Below are 18,576 nucleotides of genomic sequence, written 5' to 3'. Positions count from 1 at the left end.
CCGCAGCTCAGTGCTTGCCGGTGTCTTCTGTCACTGCAGGGGGAGAGCTTGAGACACGGAGATGCCGCTGGTCCTAGAGCGGGCTCCAGCTGTCCCTGGGCTGTGTGCCCCTGCCAGTGACCGTGAGCCTTGGGTTGGCTGGGAGAGTACCAGGTGCTTGTTGTGTTGTGTCCGTGGGCTCAGAAAGGCAAGAACAGGAGTAGAAGCCATAGCCGCTCCTTAGAGCCTTCACCTTCCTCACACTCCTTAGCAGAGCAGAGGCAAAGACCTGGTAAGTGTTCCTGTCTGAGGACAAGGCATTGCTTTCATGAGGTGTGATTTTTATATATATATGTATATATGTACGTTTGGTGTTTGTTTTTGTTGTTTGGGTTTTTTTTTTTCCCCTCTCAAGAGTCCCTTAGTGCAATAAACCCTGAAGGATTTTAGGTTCAGTTCTGCCCATGGTTCACCCTCTTCTGTCCCCTTTTCTGGCTTATAAGTTAGGGAGTTCAATTTTAGCCTTCAGGAGTGACCCTCATTTCAATCACCTGCATCTGAGTCACTTCTTCCCCTAAGATGGAAGAAGCTGAAAAGTGCTTCCCATCCTTTTTTAAAGAGAGCTCAAGACCATACAAGCGTTTTACAAGGGACTGGAAGTGGCAACCGGGGTGATCTGGTGTGGTCAGAGGTGGGAGGGGTAGGATGCTTTGCCAGGGTGAAGGCAGTCACCTCTGGTGTGAGGGGGAGGCTCACTGCAACGCTGCTGCTGTGGGGAGCCTGTGTGTTGTAACAGCTCAGTGACTTCTGTGTGACACGGGGGGCAGGCTCGGGACCCGTGCCGCCTGCGGGCTGGGTCACAGCCATCTGATCAGCTGTCTGGTTTTTGGCACCTTACAGACCCGGGCAGACAGAAAAGCGAGGACAGCTGCTAAGTGGCCTGCTTGCCACAGGGCATCACTCATGCTGTAAAATGAGTGCAGCAACCAGCATGTAATTAGAGAATTGCACAGCCATTAGAGGTACACAGGAATGTGGGCATTTCCTTGGTTTTGTGTCCTGGTTTTTGCTTTAATTATGTTTAAGAATAATTCTCAAAATTAAATGTAGTCAAGATATAAGGCAAGAGCAGCAAGTGAGCCCATGTCTGTGACTCAGCTGCTCTGGGAGGCAGCTGAGCTTTGTTGCTGGAATGGGAGACATGGCCCAGTGAGGGCTCAGGCCTGCCCAGCATGGGGCAGGTCTCTGCACACTTCGAAGAAAGAGAGGAATACCTGCTGGCTTTATATTTGGTATCCCGTGGAGCAAAATCACCAGGAAATGAACATGCAGAACTGCCCTCAGTAGCAAATGCTCAGCTTGATTGCTGGGGTATGGAGTTCACCTTCACATGGCTAACATAGAAGTATAAACCTCAGCTGACCTCTTCCCCAGCCGCTTTGGGCTAAATGTGTTTCAAGAAAGAGATTTGCCCTCAAACACTTGCACTTCACAGAGAAAGGTAATGCGGAAGTGAAGGGAGTTCAACTTTCTGTACCTGTCTTTGTGGGAAAAGACACTTGAGAGGTCAGTGCAGTTAGGGTTAGGCATTCCCTACATCAAAAATCCACAGTGCAATCAAGGCCAATCAAGTGCAGTGTGGGACTCAGACAGCAGCAGCACCAGAGTATGACCATTGGGATGTTGCAAGTGGTGGAATAGTAAGTAAAAGTTGTCACCTGCTAAGCTTCTACTGCAAAGGAGGGGATTTACTCACAGTAACAAGGTTGTCTGTCTCTTTTGAAGCTACTAGAAAAGCTTAGGGAGGATGTCAGTCCCTAAAAAGAGCAAAATACTACAGCGCTGTGGTTCAGGGAAATTAAAACATGGTCTCAAAATTCATTAACAGTGAGCAATCCCATATGCTCAGGAAGTAAAGTGGTGTAGACGACACTGAATCCGGATCTGTCAATCCACAGGACTGACTTGATTTGTACGTAGCAATTTAATGAGTAATTTTTGTCCCTTATCAAGGCAGCTGGATGAGATGGTTTTTTTTCCCCTTTTCTTTTTGGCTGCTTAAAGCTCTAACAGATACAACACTCAGTTTCATGTCTGTGCTTTCACCAGCAACCACCCCTCCAAAGCTCTTTTTTACCTCCCAGCTGCTTAAGGCAAAGACCTAGGATGATGGTTTAAAAAAAAAAAAAAAAAATGTCCTGACTTGTCATTTCTTTCTTAGATGTAAATGCCATCCACAGCACCCCAACCAGCAGGCAGCTCTTGCCTCTTGCCCAGGCCTCTCCAGGGATAACCCCCCACCCTTGCAGGTGTCCCTCCGGGCCTCGCCTCATGCCTGTCCTTCCTCAGAGGGGCTCAGTTTTTCTCTGCCTTTGACTGGTGACAAACACCTGGGCCACTCATGCAGGTCTGGCATCTGGTTTAATTCCCTCCCTAGTTAAGCAGCGAGGACAACTTGCACACATGCTTTGTCAGTAACCTGGGCTGCATCAGGCACAGGCCTTGCTCCAGCACCGTGTTCACCCTCTGACTGGAGCAGCTGTGGAGGCTTAACTGCTGCTTTACAGCTCTGGCCAAAAGCAGAAACAGACGTCGTGCAGCAGGAAAACATTAAGCATTTTCAGCAAGTTCTCACGCTCCCGATGGAAAGTAAGGGAAACTGAAAAGGTCTCAGAAAGCCTGTTGTGTCACAGCAAATGAATGACAACAGCTATGGTCGTGTTCAAAGAGCAGCGCTGAAAGTAACGCGACAGCCGAGATGTGACCTGCCAAAACCAAAGCGATCCAGTTACCCGCTGCTGTTGTCTCATCCCTTGTGTCTAAACATTACAGCGGATCAGCTGGGTTAAACGACAGCATCAGTTCCTCTGACAGAACAGGACCCCGAGGAATGTAAATTTTAAAGCACCCTTGCCATGTCATGCACAGCAGCTGCTGCGTCTGGCCACAAGACCTGTTGCTGATGAGGAGGTGCCTGGCTGGCATACCCTGGGCCCTGGAGATAAAAAGTGGCTAAGGGCTGGGTTCGGAGGGGCTGGGGCGTTCGGGACCCTCCCTGGGGCATTTCCAGTCTCACAGAACTGACATCCTGGCCCAAACTCACTTGTCTTCCACACTCAGCATGAAAATCCAGTGGACGCTGCAAGCAGCAGCTTCAGGCGCACCTCTGGGTGAGCTCCTCCGTGCTGGCTGAGGCTTGAATCGCCCATCTCGTGCTTCGGGCAAACGTGAGTTACTGTCTTCAGGCTTAGAAGTACTTGGGGGTCTTTAACAGAGGCCTAAAGCTGCACCTGGCCCAGATGACCCCGCTGTATATGCTGCGTGTTGCTTTCCTCGAGCCCTCAGTACGTGTTTGAGACACGGAAGACCCGCCGGTGCTCTGTTGCTGAGCAAGAGACAGGAGCAAGCGTAGGTGACCCTTTCCCTCCTAGTCTTCTGCTGAGGTCTCCTAGCTGAAAGCCACAAAGCACGTACCCCCGGCTTCAGAGGACAAGCGGGGAGAGCCTCAGCGGCAGTTCCAGGCAGGGCGTTTGAAGAACAGCACCAGGCACGCAGCAGCCCCACATGGTCACCTGCCTGCTCGGCGGGGGCTGCGCACCATCCTGCAGCCCTTGCGTAGCGCGGGGCCTGCTGGCAGGCATGCCACGCTCCTGCTGCCTTTGGGCTACGAGCTGCACCGGAGAGCAGGAAGCTTACGCTTTCCAGGGAGGGAAAAGGGCAGCACCCACATATAGAAGTACTAAAGGTTTGAAATACGGTCCCACCAGCACCACATCACGACAGCCTGCGTGGCCGGGAATGAGCCACTCTGCTCTGTACCTACAGGGCCCTTTTCCAAGGGCAAGGCTGGCTGTAGCAGCTGTGTCTCCTCCAGTCTAATCGATGCACAAGCACCCAGGCAGGTGGCCCAGGGAGGGGGAAGGGGGCTTGGGAGCAGGAGCAATGGGTGCTGCGGTGAAAAAGAGGAATTGCTTCAACTGCCACAGAAGTGCTCATAGAACAACAGCCTCAGGAAGCCTTACCAAAGCAGCTAGACAGACAGGACACACCGTGCCGAGCAGCTTATCCTGCCAGTGGAGGGAGGATGTGCTGGCTCCCGTTCCCTGCACCCTTTCCCTGCTCTTGCCTCAGCACCCATTAGCACCCTTGCAGGTCAGCAGAGAGGGTCCATGAACAATTTCATCTTGGGAAACAACAGATAGTTCCCGGTGGCTGGGCAAGCAGTAACGGCTTCCCCTGCAGCCACAACTGCAGTGGTGCAACCAAAGGCACGGGACCTGCGGCTGGGGGAGAGGAAAGGTGGGACCACGCAGCAAGGCCTTATTGGTTTACAACAATTGTGTAAGCAACCATTAGGGAGCGTAACTGCAGGGCTTTAAGCCAGGAATACATTATGCCAAAAATTATAAAAATATTTGAAGACCAAAAAATATGTTCTGCAAACTGTCCTTCACTTGGTCTTTCCCCAGGAGAAATGCCCGCGTAGCACAGCACCTTCCTCTGCACACCTTCCTGCATGTGCACAGTTGTGCTATTTTTTATATATATTTTTTTAAACTCTTCAACTTGAATTTGGCAAGATCAAAGAAATTCATGGACCTGGTCAGCTCCCGACTGTGATGTCAACTGCCCCTTTGTACAAGTGGGTATTACCCTAAGAACAGCATGAGGTTTCACATTTAAGTTGATAGATAATATAGGTAGCATTGACTAATGCCTTCTTGAGAGAAAGTTGTACTCCTGTGGACTAACGTACCTGTGATTCCATAGTGTGGCCACTGGATGTTGTCATTGTTCCTTACAAATGCCACAGTCTCTGTGTTATTGTCCCACAGGGAAACAAAGTACTCCCAAAATACAAGGCAGCTCCAGCTGCCAGCTACAGCTGGTTGATGGAGCAGATGCAACCACCATGAGGAAGAGCTGAATAATGACAACAGGGAACAAAACAAATACCACATCTTACAGCAGATTTAAAACATCCATGGTGCTTTAATTAACCAAGGAAGCCTGGATGCCAGTTATTGCTCCAGTGATTTACCTTGTCCATGAAAGCACAACCGGAGGCACTAAAAGTGATGCTTGCCATTTATCCATTTGACATCCATCTGGGAAGCTTCATTTCACTGCGAGATCTGTATTTGTATTCGACCTCAGGCAAAGCATTTTGAAGATAAGGAAACAACTGCACTGACCACGTTAAGGGGCTTCCTCAGCAGAACAAATGAGATGCTCCTTTGACAAAAATGGGATTATGGGAGAAGCTTCTGTTAGCTGATGCATTTGATATACTTATTAAAAAAAAATAATAATTAAGAACCACAGCAAATGAAGGAAAACTAAAGGCCATGCTTTTTTGGTTGCTTCCCAGATGTCCCTAAATGCTGAAGAGCAGTTTTGTGCTGACTTCAATCTTTCCTGACTGCAGCTACTGCTGGAAGGGAAGGGTGAGAAACCAGATCACATCTTCTATCTGATCTAGCACTCACACAGGCAGAAGCTGAGTTTGAGATTACTGTTGGGGAGGACAAACTACAAGAGAAAACAAAATTAATCAGCCTTTCAGTGGCTTGGCAAATGCAAGGAATCCACTGTAGAACTGCACAAGCCCTAGGTTCCGTGCGGGAGAACTGGTGTAACAGCCTCTAGTGGAAGCAGCCCCCAGTTAAACTGAATTAAGCACAACACAGAACCATACTCTGAGAAAGTTTTGCCTGTTTTCAGGTAACCACTGCGTCTTCCAGAACTACGGCATTTGCTACTGTTTATCCAAAGTGCACTTTCTGACTGGCCAATGCTGTTATCCAATTCACCCCACAACAAATCAACATGTATCTTTCCTCTTGCATTCTTCACGCTCTGACATGTTATATGAGTGTGCAGTGGGACAAGCCTTCCTTCAGCAGGAATACTGGCTTATGTGGAGTCTCGCCCTCCTCCAAACCCATGGCTACATCCCTGGTTGTTCCAGTACTTAAACTGCACAAGTTCATCAGATGGCCACGCAGCCACCCACATGACAGCCGATCTGAGTAGAAAAAAAAAAGGAAAAGAAAACAGAAGACAAAACACAAAACTCTCCCTCCCCAGTTTATTTTGAACACAGATCATTTTCCAACACTGTTACGCTTTTACTTATGCCAACTTTTCCCTCCCTCACCTCCAATACTCAAACTACTCCTTAGGCCTTACTGAAACCTAAAAGGTTTTCAAAAGTAAAGCACAACAAACTAAAACTAGTTTTTGTTTTGCTGCTCTGATAATTATCTGCCATCACAGCAATGGTCCTACTATAAAGAAGAATATAAGTACAAAAAGCAGCGTTACCTGTATTAGGATAACATTGTAGGCAAGAAAAGCAAAACTAACTAGTAAAACTTTGTTTCTAGACTCCAAAAAGTCTCATGCCAGCATGTCATAATAGCTTGAGTAGACCAGAAGATTTTAAGACTTCAGTTGTCATCCTGAAGATAATCTGTATTTCAAAATAGTAATTGAATCCCTTTAACATTAGTTAATGAAATAGCTACAAAATGTAGCAAAAAATATTTTTTCACAGGCAAGAAAAACTATGCAAGTGGCTTACTGTGAGAACCCCAGCACTGCTGGGTTCAACTCTGCACAGGGCAGGGGAGCAGAGAGTTTTCTCAAGTGTAGGGAAAAGACATGTATAAGCACTTTTGGGAATATCCTTAGGTGAAGGCAGGAGGGAATACAGCCAGGTCCAGGACAGTAGTGCTGGAAACAGAAGTGTTCCATTTCATGTTAAATGGGGTCCTTCGGGAAATCTAACTTGCTTCAGGGCAAGAAAGTAGCCATGAAGTGCTGTGAAGGGAGAATGCAGAATGTGAAACCCCTGCTTACTTCTGGTAAATCAGTCTGGCTCTGCAGCAGGTACTTTTTACCTTTTTAAGACCACCAAATTCCAAGACTAGCATCCAGCCCATTAAATGGTTTTAGTCTGTGAAGATGCTGGAAGCAGGTCTGGCCTTCACTCTCTGAAGGAGCAGAGTAGAACAAGTGGTTTTATAGCAGCCACCAAGCACCTGAGACAGATTTATTTATTATTCAAAAGTGTCAATCAAGCTCAAAGACTGACATATAATAATACATAAATAGAAGTTAGCACAGAAAAATGACAGTGTGCTGAGTCTGGAACTAGTAAAAAAAATCAGCTTCTCCAGTTAATTTGATGTATGCTTATCCTGGAGAATTACTAGAATAGCAGGAAAAAGATTTTAGCCACATATCCATCTAAGCAACTGGAGAAATACTTCCAGGCATCTCTAGATGTTTGCATATCTTGAGAACTTAAAAAAAACAACCCACAAAACTGGAGCTGTGTTTAGAAAGTTCAGAACAGCATACACTTCCTCCCCAGCTCCTGGGACAGTCTCTCCCTTTTCATGTGTTGCATGCCTGTCCTCATATAAATGACAAAATTTTAGCCATCAACAGGAAGAACATATACATATGGTAAGAGCAGTCCTGGAATCACTCAGAGAAATAGCTGACACTGGAAACAGCAAACTGGCTCCAAACAAGGATAAGCTGGGATTTCTTGTGGACAAAAGTAAGATCTCCGGTAGAAAAAAAAAAAATCCTAATTACTATGACTACCAGATGCTACAAAAAGAGTCAAACACCCCTGAGAACTTAAGCTTGGTTAGCTGTTATGGGGATAGACGTGCATGTTTAGAAGTGACACTATCACTTACAGAATGCACACACGGCAGCAGAGCAGGAGAATAAGCAGTCACCTACATGCCCGCCAGCAAATCTTTCCAGCAGTTGAAGATAAACAGTAAAGCAGGAGTTACTCTTCCAGTAAAGAAAAGGACTTGTTTCTGCTTAAGATACCAAATACTGTTGAAGTACTGCCCTTCAGACTCAGCCCTGGAATGATGTGCAGCATCACCAGAACAGCCAGAGATACCTGCTTTCTGGGGCAATGTACTGGACTCGTCCCCTTGCAGCAAAACTACACTTCTCTACAGCCTACTGCAAACACAAACATACACAACCAACATGAGAATCAGATGAAACAACTGAAGTACTACCTCATACACAACCCTGGTCCTCTTTGAAGCACATAAATATATTCAAAACCCCTCAATACATTTTGCCAATAATATCAATTAAAAAAATATGCACAAGTTGTTAGTTCAAGTTCATTCACGTAATGGAAAATTTTTCTCCATTAAATAAAGCTTGTCCTTTGCATGCTTCTTTCCTCCCACCAATATAATATTTTGTTTTTCAACCTTGTTACAATTCAGTGATAAGATCCACCAATATCAAGCAGTCTCAACATGGTCTTCAGCTTGATTTCAGGTATTTGGCGTGACATATCCAGGATATCCTCTGCAAATAAATCCAGAAGAGTTCATGAACTTACTGTCTCAATCATATTTTGAATTAGCAGAAGACACAAACATCAAAGCTTCTTTTAAACCATCTTGACAAGAAAAAAAGAAAGGTCAGCTAAAGTAAGAACTTTGCTCTGTTTCATTACTCAATTGGATTCCAACTCCTGGTATATTAAGATAAGTACTTTTATCAGTCTTATTCTGGGTTGTTGTAATTATTATTTGACTCTTTATGTGTTCCTTGTACCTCCTACCTAAACAATCTGTACTGGCCCCAAATTTAACTGATATTCAAGTATAATATACATTACATTGAATAAGGAATATCTACACTTGATCAAGTTGTCACAAAAACATCTTTCTATTCAAATTGAAGTCTTTTTAAAAGGTATTATTCCATTGTTCAAAGATTACTCATACTTATTGTAGACTAATTTAATCTCATATATTGCTCATAAGATGGCTTTGCATTTCAAAGAACTTCATCTTTACCAGAACAACTGTGAAATCAGTCGCATCACTTACATAGTTTTCTCCAACTCCTTAGTTTTATTGCCTAATTTACTCAGAAGAAACCATTCACTAATATTTTGATGGCCACAAAACAAAATATACCTACACATAAAAGAGTAAAACTACCTTTTTATTTTTTTTTTTTGTAAGGTTGGGAGGATTCAAACACCCAATCAATCATAACGTTTCTTCTTTGCAAAAAGGCCGTCAGATACCATGCCGAAGAATAGTTAGTCACAGCAACAAGAGCTATTTTGGTAGCTGAAGAGCAAGCAGCTGCATGAATTTCTAATTGCATTAAAGCATCTTCATAGCTCCTCCAAATTAAATAACCAAATTTGTAAAATTTAATCATACCTGTTCTCTTCGTGGCAGTCATTACTACTTTCAGATCTTGTAGCATTTGCTGCCTTGGTCTCCATTTCCTTGGCTTTAGGAGAATCTACTTTTTTATTATACTTGGACAGAATCTATGGGAAACATTAAAAGGGAATAAAAAGAATTACCTAAGAACTCAAAACAGGATTACAGTTTATGTATTTTTAGTAAGTAGCAGAGAGCTATTTATTTTCAAATAACACAATTTGATAGAACTAAGCCCTTTTAATTTTACTATTTTGATATTAAAAGTACTTAGGGGAAAAAAACCCAACCCACAGTATATTAGCTAACCTGTAGAATATCATCCGGTATCCTTGTTATTTCTGGAGATGGAGGAGTACTGAGTAACTGGTCATCATAGTTTTTTATTTTGGGAGGAGAAGGGTCTTCAAAATGTTCAAGATACTCATCAGAGGTCACAAGAAAAGGAATGCTATCTTCTATGTGTTGTTTATCTGTTGTGTCATCCTTTGTCACTGACTCATTCTTTCCTCCCTGCTTTACCTGCTGCAAAAGAGGTATTAAATTTCTTTGGTTAATTTACTTATCTTCTGTAAAGTAAAAACATTTATTAAAAACAAAATTACTATTATAAAGATCTACAATGACATAACAAAAAGTAGTATTGAAAAAGAATCCCAAACAAAGACAGTAAGAAGTGTGTGAAAATGTATTTAATTGCTATTTACTACCTTAGCTTCTGTTTTTAGCCATCTTGTTTCAAAATCTGGCAACTCTGGTGTTCCTGTATGACTGGGAGGAGATAGTTTGTTTGTCTTTCGTGACCTTGCTGATACTATAGTATTTTTTCCGGAACAGATTTGCACATCAGGAGTACAGAACTCTAGCATCATAGGAGAAGCCATCCAGCCAGCTGCTGAAATTAAGGGTGAAAGTGTGGAATAAAAATAAAGATACACACACATATTATAAGTTTCAGTGCCCCAGTTTAGTTCTTTAAGTCTATTTGCATATTCTAACACACCTGTATCATTTTAGCTGATATTTTCAGCATGAAGAACCACCTAAATCCCAGAATTCCATAAAAACACGAAATGCAAATTAAAAAAAAAAGTTGTAAGTCTAGTCCCACTACTGAATAGCTGAAAAAACCCAATTTAAACCAACATTGCTTTAGCTTCTCATACATTCAATTGTCACTATATTTGTACAAAGGTCTTCACATATTTTCAAGAGAACATAGTATAATTCCTCTCAAAGAGATTTTAGCACTATTTTTGAAAGATCTAAGTTACTGTCTCGTTAGCCTCTTTCAAAACGGTTTCTTTCCTATCTTTAAACAGATCTAATGGGTATTCTCAGGAAAAAAGGCTGTTGGCAAACCAGTATTTTCATTTCAAATAAGGATAAGCTGTAGTACAAAATGATCAATGGCTCTATATAATTTTAGATGGATTATGAGTAGAAGAATGAGCAAAGATTTACACCGAAGTGAGAAACTTTCCCATAGAAGCCACCAACATTGATTTCTAGACATTAGCACTCATACAATGACTAGGCCTAGATTAACTATATTGAACAAGAAACACAGTTTAAAAGTTAACCATGTGTTTACAATGCATTTACTCATGCATCATGTAAAAATTGCGTACGTATACTTATTTCACATACTTTTAACTTACCATTCTCAGCTGTCACATTTGATTTTGGCCTAGGAGTAACCATGATCTCCCTGGATATAATTTCTGGTTCATTGACTTTAAGATCATCTTCTTCAAACAACCTGAAAATTAAACCTCTCAATGAGTTCTCAAGTAATATGAAGAAATCACAATTAAAGAAATACTGTCAAACTGATCACTCTTTTAGTATTTGTTTATCAACATGCGAGTCAAAAATTAATTTCCTCAAAGATTACTTTTTCATCTATGATTCTACTGCAGCCATTTGTAGCATGCAGATGTTCAGTCCATCCACAGTTTACCAAATCCACTAAGATTTTAATCCAAGGCATTAAAAGAAAAATAATCCCAAAATGAACAGACAACAAAAGGTGTCTAGGGCAGGAGGAAATCTTTTTGGCTCTGAAACTAGTACCGTTGTGAGCACAAAAAGGTTTTTAATTCAGTTTTGAAGTTTGAATAAAATTACTTTTGTTAATCACTAGCTGACTTACAGTGAAAAGCCATTTAAAAATCAATTCCACAAAACTGGAAACAGAAGTGTTCAGAATTCTTTTTTCCTACCCAAAATATTCCAGTGGAAGAAGGGTGTAGGCAGTTAAGAGACAATACCAGACAAGAAGTGAAAGCTTACCTAAACTCTACACAAAAGTGTGCCTACTTGAGAACTAGATTTAGAGCTTCTCTACACAAAGCCTAAACATTAAAAAAAAATTAAAAATATGTTTGAGGCAGTATATTTTACTTAGATGAACACATCTCAAATTGAGTCAGAAAAAAAGAATTTTTCAACTGAGTTTTGCCTCAGAGGTATTACAGATACCTAAACCCATACGATTCCTAGTTTTTACAATGGAGAAGAACAAGTACAACACTTTTCTTTAGACGCTTTCCCCCTTTTTTCCCCTCTCCTTTCTTCTCTCTGGATTACTTTTGGTTTCAGTTTTGTAGTAGGTGCATCAAAGCACATTGTCCCTTTCACCTGCTTTAAAACTGAAAAACAAAGTTGGAGGACTTGAGGTCTATTAAGTATTTTTAAGAACTTTGAGATGAATTTTTGAAGTGGTTTTCACACAATGCGTAGCTGCTAGACAGTTTTCAGCTAGATACAAGACCTGGATGGCACAAGCGAATTATATGAAAGGGCAGGGCTGTCTCCAAGAAAGTCAGATTGTTATGTGTCTTTGTACCTAGAAACTACAGGTATAAGGCTACCTCATGTGTACTAGGTTTTGAGCTTATCTGATCCTCAGGGAAGAGATTCTGCCCATTATCCACTGAAAACAATTTTTTTTTGTTTGTTTGTTTATTTCTTGGCTTAGTGTTCTGCCCATTTAACATGCTGCGCCTTCTCACTAAGAGGTGAGATGAGTACTTTTTTGACATAACAAGCTGTTCAATTGTTTCAACCCTTCTGATCAAACTGCAAGCTAACTTTCATGTTGCAAAATAAACAAAATAAGCAAGCTAAAAGACAGTTAAACAACATTTTAACTAATGACTTAATGACATGACCCCTCACATATGCCACTTATTCTGAATCCATATGTAGCTTTAACTTGAGTCACAATCAGTATGTGTCCACCTGGTTCGATCATTAATAATGATGTGTTAAAAAGCAATCATGCTATAGCTAATTCTCTACAGAATTTTAATATTATCATTATGGGTATGAAAGACTGCTAGTGTGGGATTTTTTTGTATTGTATAATAATATCGCTGGTGGACTACCTAATTGTTTCACTAGAAGCCACAGAAATAGAATCTGCATTTGTGAATGTATCCCTTTATGAATTACAGCCATAATTAAAGCTGAAGATCACATTTAAACTGGTCCTCGTTAAATAGGAAAAGTAGTATAAAACCACAAAAAGTTATAAATATGAGAATAATTTAAATTATGTGATAAGCTGAAACTATTCTCAAAATATTTGAGAGGGAACGATGTTTGAATTATTATCTTACAGAATTCAGTAAGTTTTCCTGTTATTACAATTCAAATACTATAAAGCTTTATAGACATTATAGTATCTACATAAGTATTCCAAAGGAGAGATCGCAAAACCATTTTAAAAGAAAGTGTATCTTTTCACTTTAACTTTTTCCGCAGTAATTAAAAAACAAAAAAAAACCCACTCAAAATTTAACCCTTGCAGTAAACTGGATCTCTGGGGGACAAGGTCACTCAAGCTGGCATGGTTCTGAAGAACTTCACACCTGTGCCTAAATTGCAAATACCAGCGATTAAAAAAATAAAATTTTAAAATAGATAAATTTGTTTTATTATTTCCACAACTTAATTTGAATATGGTTCTTGGGGTTTTTTGAACAATTTATCTAAATACCAAATATTTAGCTGCAGAGCACTGAATTTCTTTTAGATACCGTCAGCTTTTAAAATTCAACATGTTGCTAATACTAACTATAAAACCATGACCTAACTACCTTTACATCACCTTAGAAGTATAGAAAATTGCCTCTACTGCTAAGGTGTTCTACATCTCACTGCTGCAGATTCTTTAATTTTAATGAGAAACGTGAAAGTCTGGAGATGTCTTTTCAACAGAATGGAGCAAAAAGAGCTAACTGTTTGTAAGGTGGAGCTGGGTAACACAAGAGATGATACACCTTTTCTGCAACAAGGCATTTTACTGAATGCTTTAGAAGTGTTTTTCTGGGTCTGTATTCCTAAAGCTTTTGAAACCTTTAAATTGGATATATCTACTGCAGACGACATCCTCAAATCCAAATCCAAAGTTAAGGAAAGCAAAAGATCAGATATACTGCGCATTTTCGCTTTGTAAATAAATTGTGTATGGAAGATTCTTACCGTGGTGCAGTCAAGGGAAGCAGCATATTAAGAGATCTGTTTCATGGCAGCATTTGGCACCACAAAGGGTAAACATAAAGATAGGCAGAGTTGAAGAAAGACACAGGGCTAACCAGCTGGCAGATAATAACGTATCAACTGCTTGAAGACAACAGGGGCAACAGGAGCCAAGAAATTAATGCAGCAAGAGGAAACAACAGAAAGCTCAGTAGAGAAACAAACTGAACTTATGTCATTTACTTACTTCTTGCTTGTCTGAGGAATCTTGCGAGTAAGTGACATTGTATAATCTTCATTCATACATGTGGTATGTTTACTAATGCCAAAGTGTTCAAGTTTTGGTGTCACACACTCATAATCATCCACCTTCAGCATACATTTTGGGGTTTTGGGCAAAACAGAGGTGGTCTGTGGTTTTAGTGGGGTCCCATTCTTTGAATTTTCTTGATGTGCACTTGTTGCATGTTGTTCTTTCACTGCAATCCAAGGTCTGGAGAAAGCATATTGTGAAAGACCAAAATCAGAAAGCTGGGGGGTCTGCAGTGGGTCTTTGGGCACCATTGACGTCACAGTACAAGCAGGAAGATGAGGTACATCATCTGCTTTTTCTTCACCAGATTCCTTCTGGACAGACACTGGCGAATCACTGTTAACTACTTCTTCCTCTTCTGTTTAAAAAAGTAATTAAAAAAATTATGCCAGAAGTTTCTCTTTTAAGAATTTCTAAAATAAATTTGGACTTCCTCTCCAATATTCAAAATTAGTTTTATTGTAAAAAATAGATACTTTCTTTCATTTTAAAGCATTGAACCTGAAGCTACAACAGATATCAAAAGCTTATACCAGGCTAAGCTATATTTGTAATGTAGGTCACACATCTGCTGAATTTCACTTCATTGGTAAATATTATTTCTAGGAAAAATGAAATTGAGAGATTTTTATGCATGTATTTTTTAATAGGATTCATCCCCCTGCATGGAGCAGGCAAGAAGTGCTAATCTTAAATATATTTGTTTCCATTTCAGTGCAAGAGTGGAAATTCATTAAAAATGTAAACATAAATTACAACAAAACCAAAATTTGTATAGAACAAAGTTTTTTGGGAAAGAGCAAAGGTTGCACACAGTACTTTAATACTCATTCTTCAGAAAAACAGTATTGAAGAAAGGTTATGAAGCAGCAACTAAAAACTCACGAAAGTGGGTAGCTTTTTAGGTAACAAGAGCAGCCCACTGCAGAAATAAGCAAATGTGTAATTTGTACATTTCTGTAGTTAAACTGAAACACTCCAAAACATTTGTGAATTTCTGCAAGATACAAGCAGCAAGGCAGGGGTGGGGTGGGGAAGCTATTTAAAATACCAAGACACATGAAAAGGTAATACCTCTGCCGTGTTATTACATATTCAAATACACTTTGCTTAAAAACACATCTTAAAAAATAAATTAACCTTGTAGCTCTGTTTGAAGTCTTTAAAGGCAGAGAGAAGACAGGAAGGTATATAAAACCAGAGCCTTCTGCCACATCTTCGTAAAACAGTTATAGTAGCTTAACTCAGAGTGAATATGGTCCATGACCACAATTTTGGTTTATGTAATGAGTGAATAATGTTCAGGGGATAGTTAAGATGTGCCCTGCCAAAGGCTTCTTGAAGATTGATTTGGCCCTTGACAGGGTATGTGTAGTGCTGATAGTTTTTTGCACTCATTTGGAGTATCTGGATTTGTCACACAGGTGTGTGTCCACTTTCTACTGGATTCAGGAACTCCCACTCCAATGATCAAGCTACTACTTCTTGCCACCTGTCACTAATCCCCATATGTGCTTCTCCTTTCCCACCTGTGCTGTGGAACACATTATTTTAAACTTTTCTCTATGGTGATTTTAAGTTAATGCAATCATCACATATGAATACAAACTAATCTAGATACATCTACAACAGTTTCCCATGCATGAGAAGCTGAGGCAGCATAATTCTCTGGGTTATGAAAACATGTTTGCTAGCATGTTTTCTGAATATAGCTATTACTGGAGGGAAAAAAAACCAACACAACTCCCAAAAACCACACTAACTGAAGAACATGCCAGGAGATCTAACTCGTAAGTTTTGTATTTTGGTTTATTCTTACAGCACTGATCACAAAATGAACTTTTACCCCCTGGATATTATTATAAAGCAAATAACATAGATGTACTTGATGTCTTAATTAATAGAAACATACACACAACTAAAGAGAAACATTTTAGAAAATTACATTTTTCTTCACATATTTGCCAAGAAATACTACCTGTAGAGTCTTCGAGACACGTTTTGTAGCTGTATTTCTGGAACCGCTCTCTTATTTTTTCAAGATCTGCTGCATTTCTTTCCATCAGTATTTCACTTGCCTTCATAAACTCATGAATTGTTTGTTTTTCAGAGCAACTCTTATTAAGACTGGCATTAACATCTTCCTTTGGGGGCAGAGGAGGTGAGGGAAAGAGAAATATTGGTTCTCAAATCACCACATGGTAGTTAATCCCAGAACTCTTAATGTGTGAACAAGTATTGAACTTCAATTCAGATGAGGATAAGCAGCAAATTTAGGTCTTATCTGTACGTGAAAACTAGGTTACAAAATATAAGGAATATATAGGGCACAAGTGTACAAAGACTTACAAACATTAAACTAAGATGACAGTTCACAATACGATAACTACTTAGTAACCTCTCAAACAAAAATACATTTTTACTCTACAAAAATATAGGATAACAGCAGTTAGTTTGGAATCTTACTGCCCACGTACAAAGAACTAGTGCAGAGCAGATGGTAAAACCCAAGTTTATATCCTAGCTTACCTCTCAACTATCTCTACACTTGCTCATTTCTATAGCCTGTTTTTCCTACTTATGTTAAAGAAATAAAGAACATTCTTCACAAGTTTAACCGAATGGTCAAAGGTACTGAAACTTCTGTGAAGATTTTCTTCACTGCAAGTGCTAGTTATTGAACACAAACAAGTACACCTCTTCTGTAGGGAGCTGCTGCTCCTGAATCTTTTTCCCCTATACCTATGCCTTGGTACAGCTACAAGTTCTGTGTTACCTTTGCCCCTTGCCAGTCTGAATGACAACAGTGACCACCAACTAATAAACAGTGCTAATCTACTTTAAGTCACTCACAAGTTTTTGGGCACTACCCCGACATCCACAGCCAGTTATGAGGACTTATGAGGTCAATGAATAAAAAGTAAGGGTCAGTACTGCTGACTAACAAAACTGTATTATGGCTTAATGATCAAAATAGGACTGTAAGTTTATGGAACAGCCCTTCCTCCAACTTTTCAAGAAGGAAGTGAGTTAAGATGTTACCTTCAAAGTCCTGATTTCACAACAGAGGTCATGGAAGAGTCTTATTGGTGATTCATCTTCATAGTCTTTGATACGCGTGTTCACATAAAAGGGTTTAGAACAAAAAAAGGGCTATTGATATTTTAGCATGCAAATACATTCTACATCAGAACATAATCTCCTGTATTAGAGATGCTGGAGACATATGTTAAGAGAGAGTCAAGACAGAGGAAACCAAAAGACAAACTAGTTCATATAGGGTGCCTTGCATGGCATGCGACTGCTATTTGCATAGTATGTTAAGCTACACGGAGAAACTGTACAGGCTTCCATTTTACTGTTGCAGCACTGTAGAAATTAATGTATAGCAGATGTTGGCACAATAGGTAGGTTCCTGGGCTGTCAATGATTACTTATGCCAAGTTTTTATCCTTAAAGAGCTCGAACTTGAAATAATAAAATTTGAAAAAAGACACCACTGAAAAACATACATGAACAAAAACCTGAATTCTGCCTTATTTGCACATGGATAGGTGTTAGCATTGTTCACTTATTTGTGCAGCTGTCATTACTTCTTTCACTGGAAATCAAGGTTAATGCAAATAGTGTAAAAGCGGACGCCTGCTATGTGACAAGACTAGGTAATTGTGTACAAACAAGTGTATGGAGAGACTGTAGCTCAAAGCTTGATGCTGAGGGAAGACCAGATCTGGATCTAGAAGGTAGGCTTGGAAATACTCCCTGTTTTGACAATGCAGCTGTTTGAAGTCTTACAGCACAGCGATAAATCCAGTTAGAAGATCGAGCTATCAGCACAAGGGGAGAACTCACCCCGCAAATGCGTTTTGCTGTCTTAATCCATGGAAAGAAGTAAAAGCACGAATGTGATTCCCGTCTCACCCCCCTTCATCCCGTTTTTCCCCGTGATAAATGCTCACCTACGCACCCACAAAGGAGCTCAGAGAATACTGAAGGCTTAACCAATGCCCTATGAGCGACCCCCATCCCCATCCCCGCACCCGCCAGCCCACCGAACGCCCATCTCCGAACACCCACAGGGGCACGATGGCGGGCGGGAGCCCAAATCCAGGGCTCCCGAGGGACAACCGCCAGCCCACCGCCCACCCCATCCCAGCAGCCATCGGCCCCAGCGTCCAGGTGTGTCACCGCCAGGCACCCAGCGCGACCCTCCGGACCTCCCCCGAGCCGGAGGCCTTGCTGCGGGGGGAAGGAGACGGGGCGAGGCCGCGCTTACCCGTGCCCTCCTCGCGCAGGGCCCGGCTCAGCTCCTGCGTCTCCTTCTCCAGCGCCGTGGCGAGGGCGCGCAGCTTGCTGAAGAACTCCCTCGACACATCCATGGCCGCGGGGAGGGGGAGCACCAGTGGGACAGGGACAGCGCCCCAGCCGCCCCCCACGCAGCCCTAGGCCGACGCGCGACTGCTAACAGCCGTCCCGGGACCGGGGCCGCCCTGAGGAGAGAAGGCGGCCGCGCTGCCGGGGCTGTAGCGACGTTGCCGCCCGCTGCCCGCT

The 18,576-nt window shown here is 41.5% G+C and overlaps 1 protein-coding gene across 5 annotated transcripts; it reads right to left on the bottom strand.

Annotated features, from left to right (window-relative positions):
• Window positions 1-6,056: 6,056 nt before the first annotated feature.
• LOC121083273 (spindle and kinetochore-associated protein 3-like) lies at window positions 6,057-18,576 on the bottom strand. Of its 5 annotated transcripts, none has more exons than XM_040583486.1 (9): window positions 18,302-18,576; window positions 17,068-17,132; window positions 16,004-16,169; window positions 13,960-14,383; window positions 10,886-10,986; window positions 9,935-10,119; window positions 9,534-9,746; window positions 9,219-9,331; window positions 6,057-8,343 (listed from the first exon to the last, which is right to left on the bottom strand). In XM_040583486.1, the coding sequence occupies exons 1-9, from the start codon at window positions 18,402-18,404 to the stop codon at window positions 8,310-8,312; spliced, it is 1,404 nt and encodes a 467-aa protein (XP_040439420.1). In that variant the 5' UTR covers window positions 18,405-18,576; the 3' UTR covers window positions 6,057-8,309. The 5 variants fall into 5 exon arrangements, with proteins under 5 accessions (XP_040439420.1, XP_040439419.1, XP_040439417.1 ...); XM_040583485.1 differs by having other exon boundaries at window positions 9,534-9,749; window positions 9,935-10,116; window positions 18,302-18,574; XM_040583483.1 differs by having other exon boundaries at window positions 9,534-9,749; window positions 18,302-18,573.

Source organism: Falco naumanni, chromosome 2 (assembly GCF_017639655.2).
Source record: "Falco naumanni isolate bFalNau1 chromosome 2, bFalNau1.pat, whole genome shotgun sequence".
Classification (NCBI taxonomy): Eukaryota; Metazoa; Chordata; class Aves; order Falconiformes; family Falconidae; genus Falco; species Falco naumanni.
Note: the sequence above shows the minus strand (reverse complement) of the source record. Positions and strands in the feature narration are given on the sequence as shown.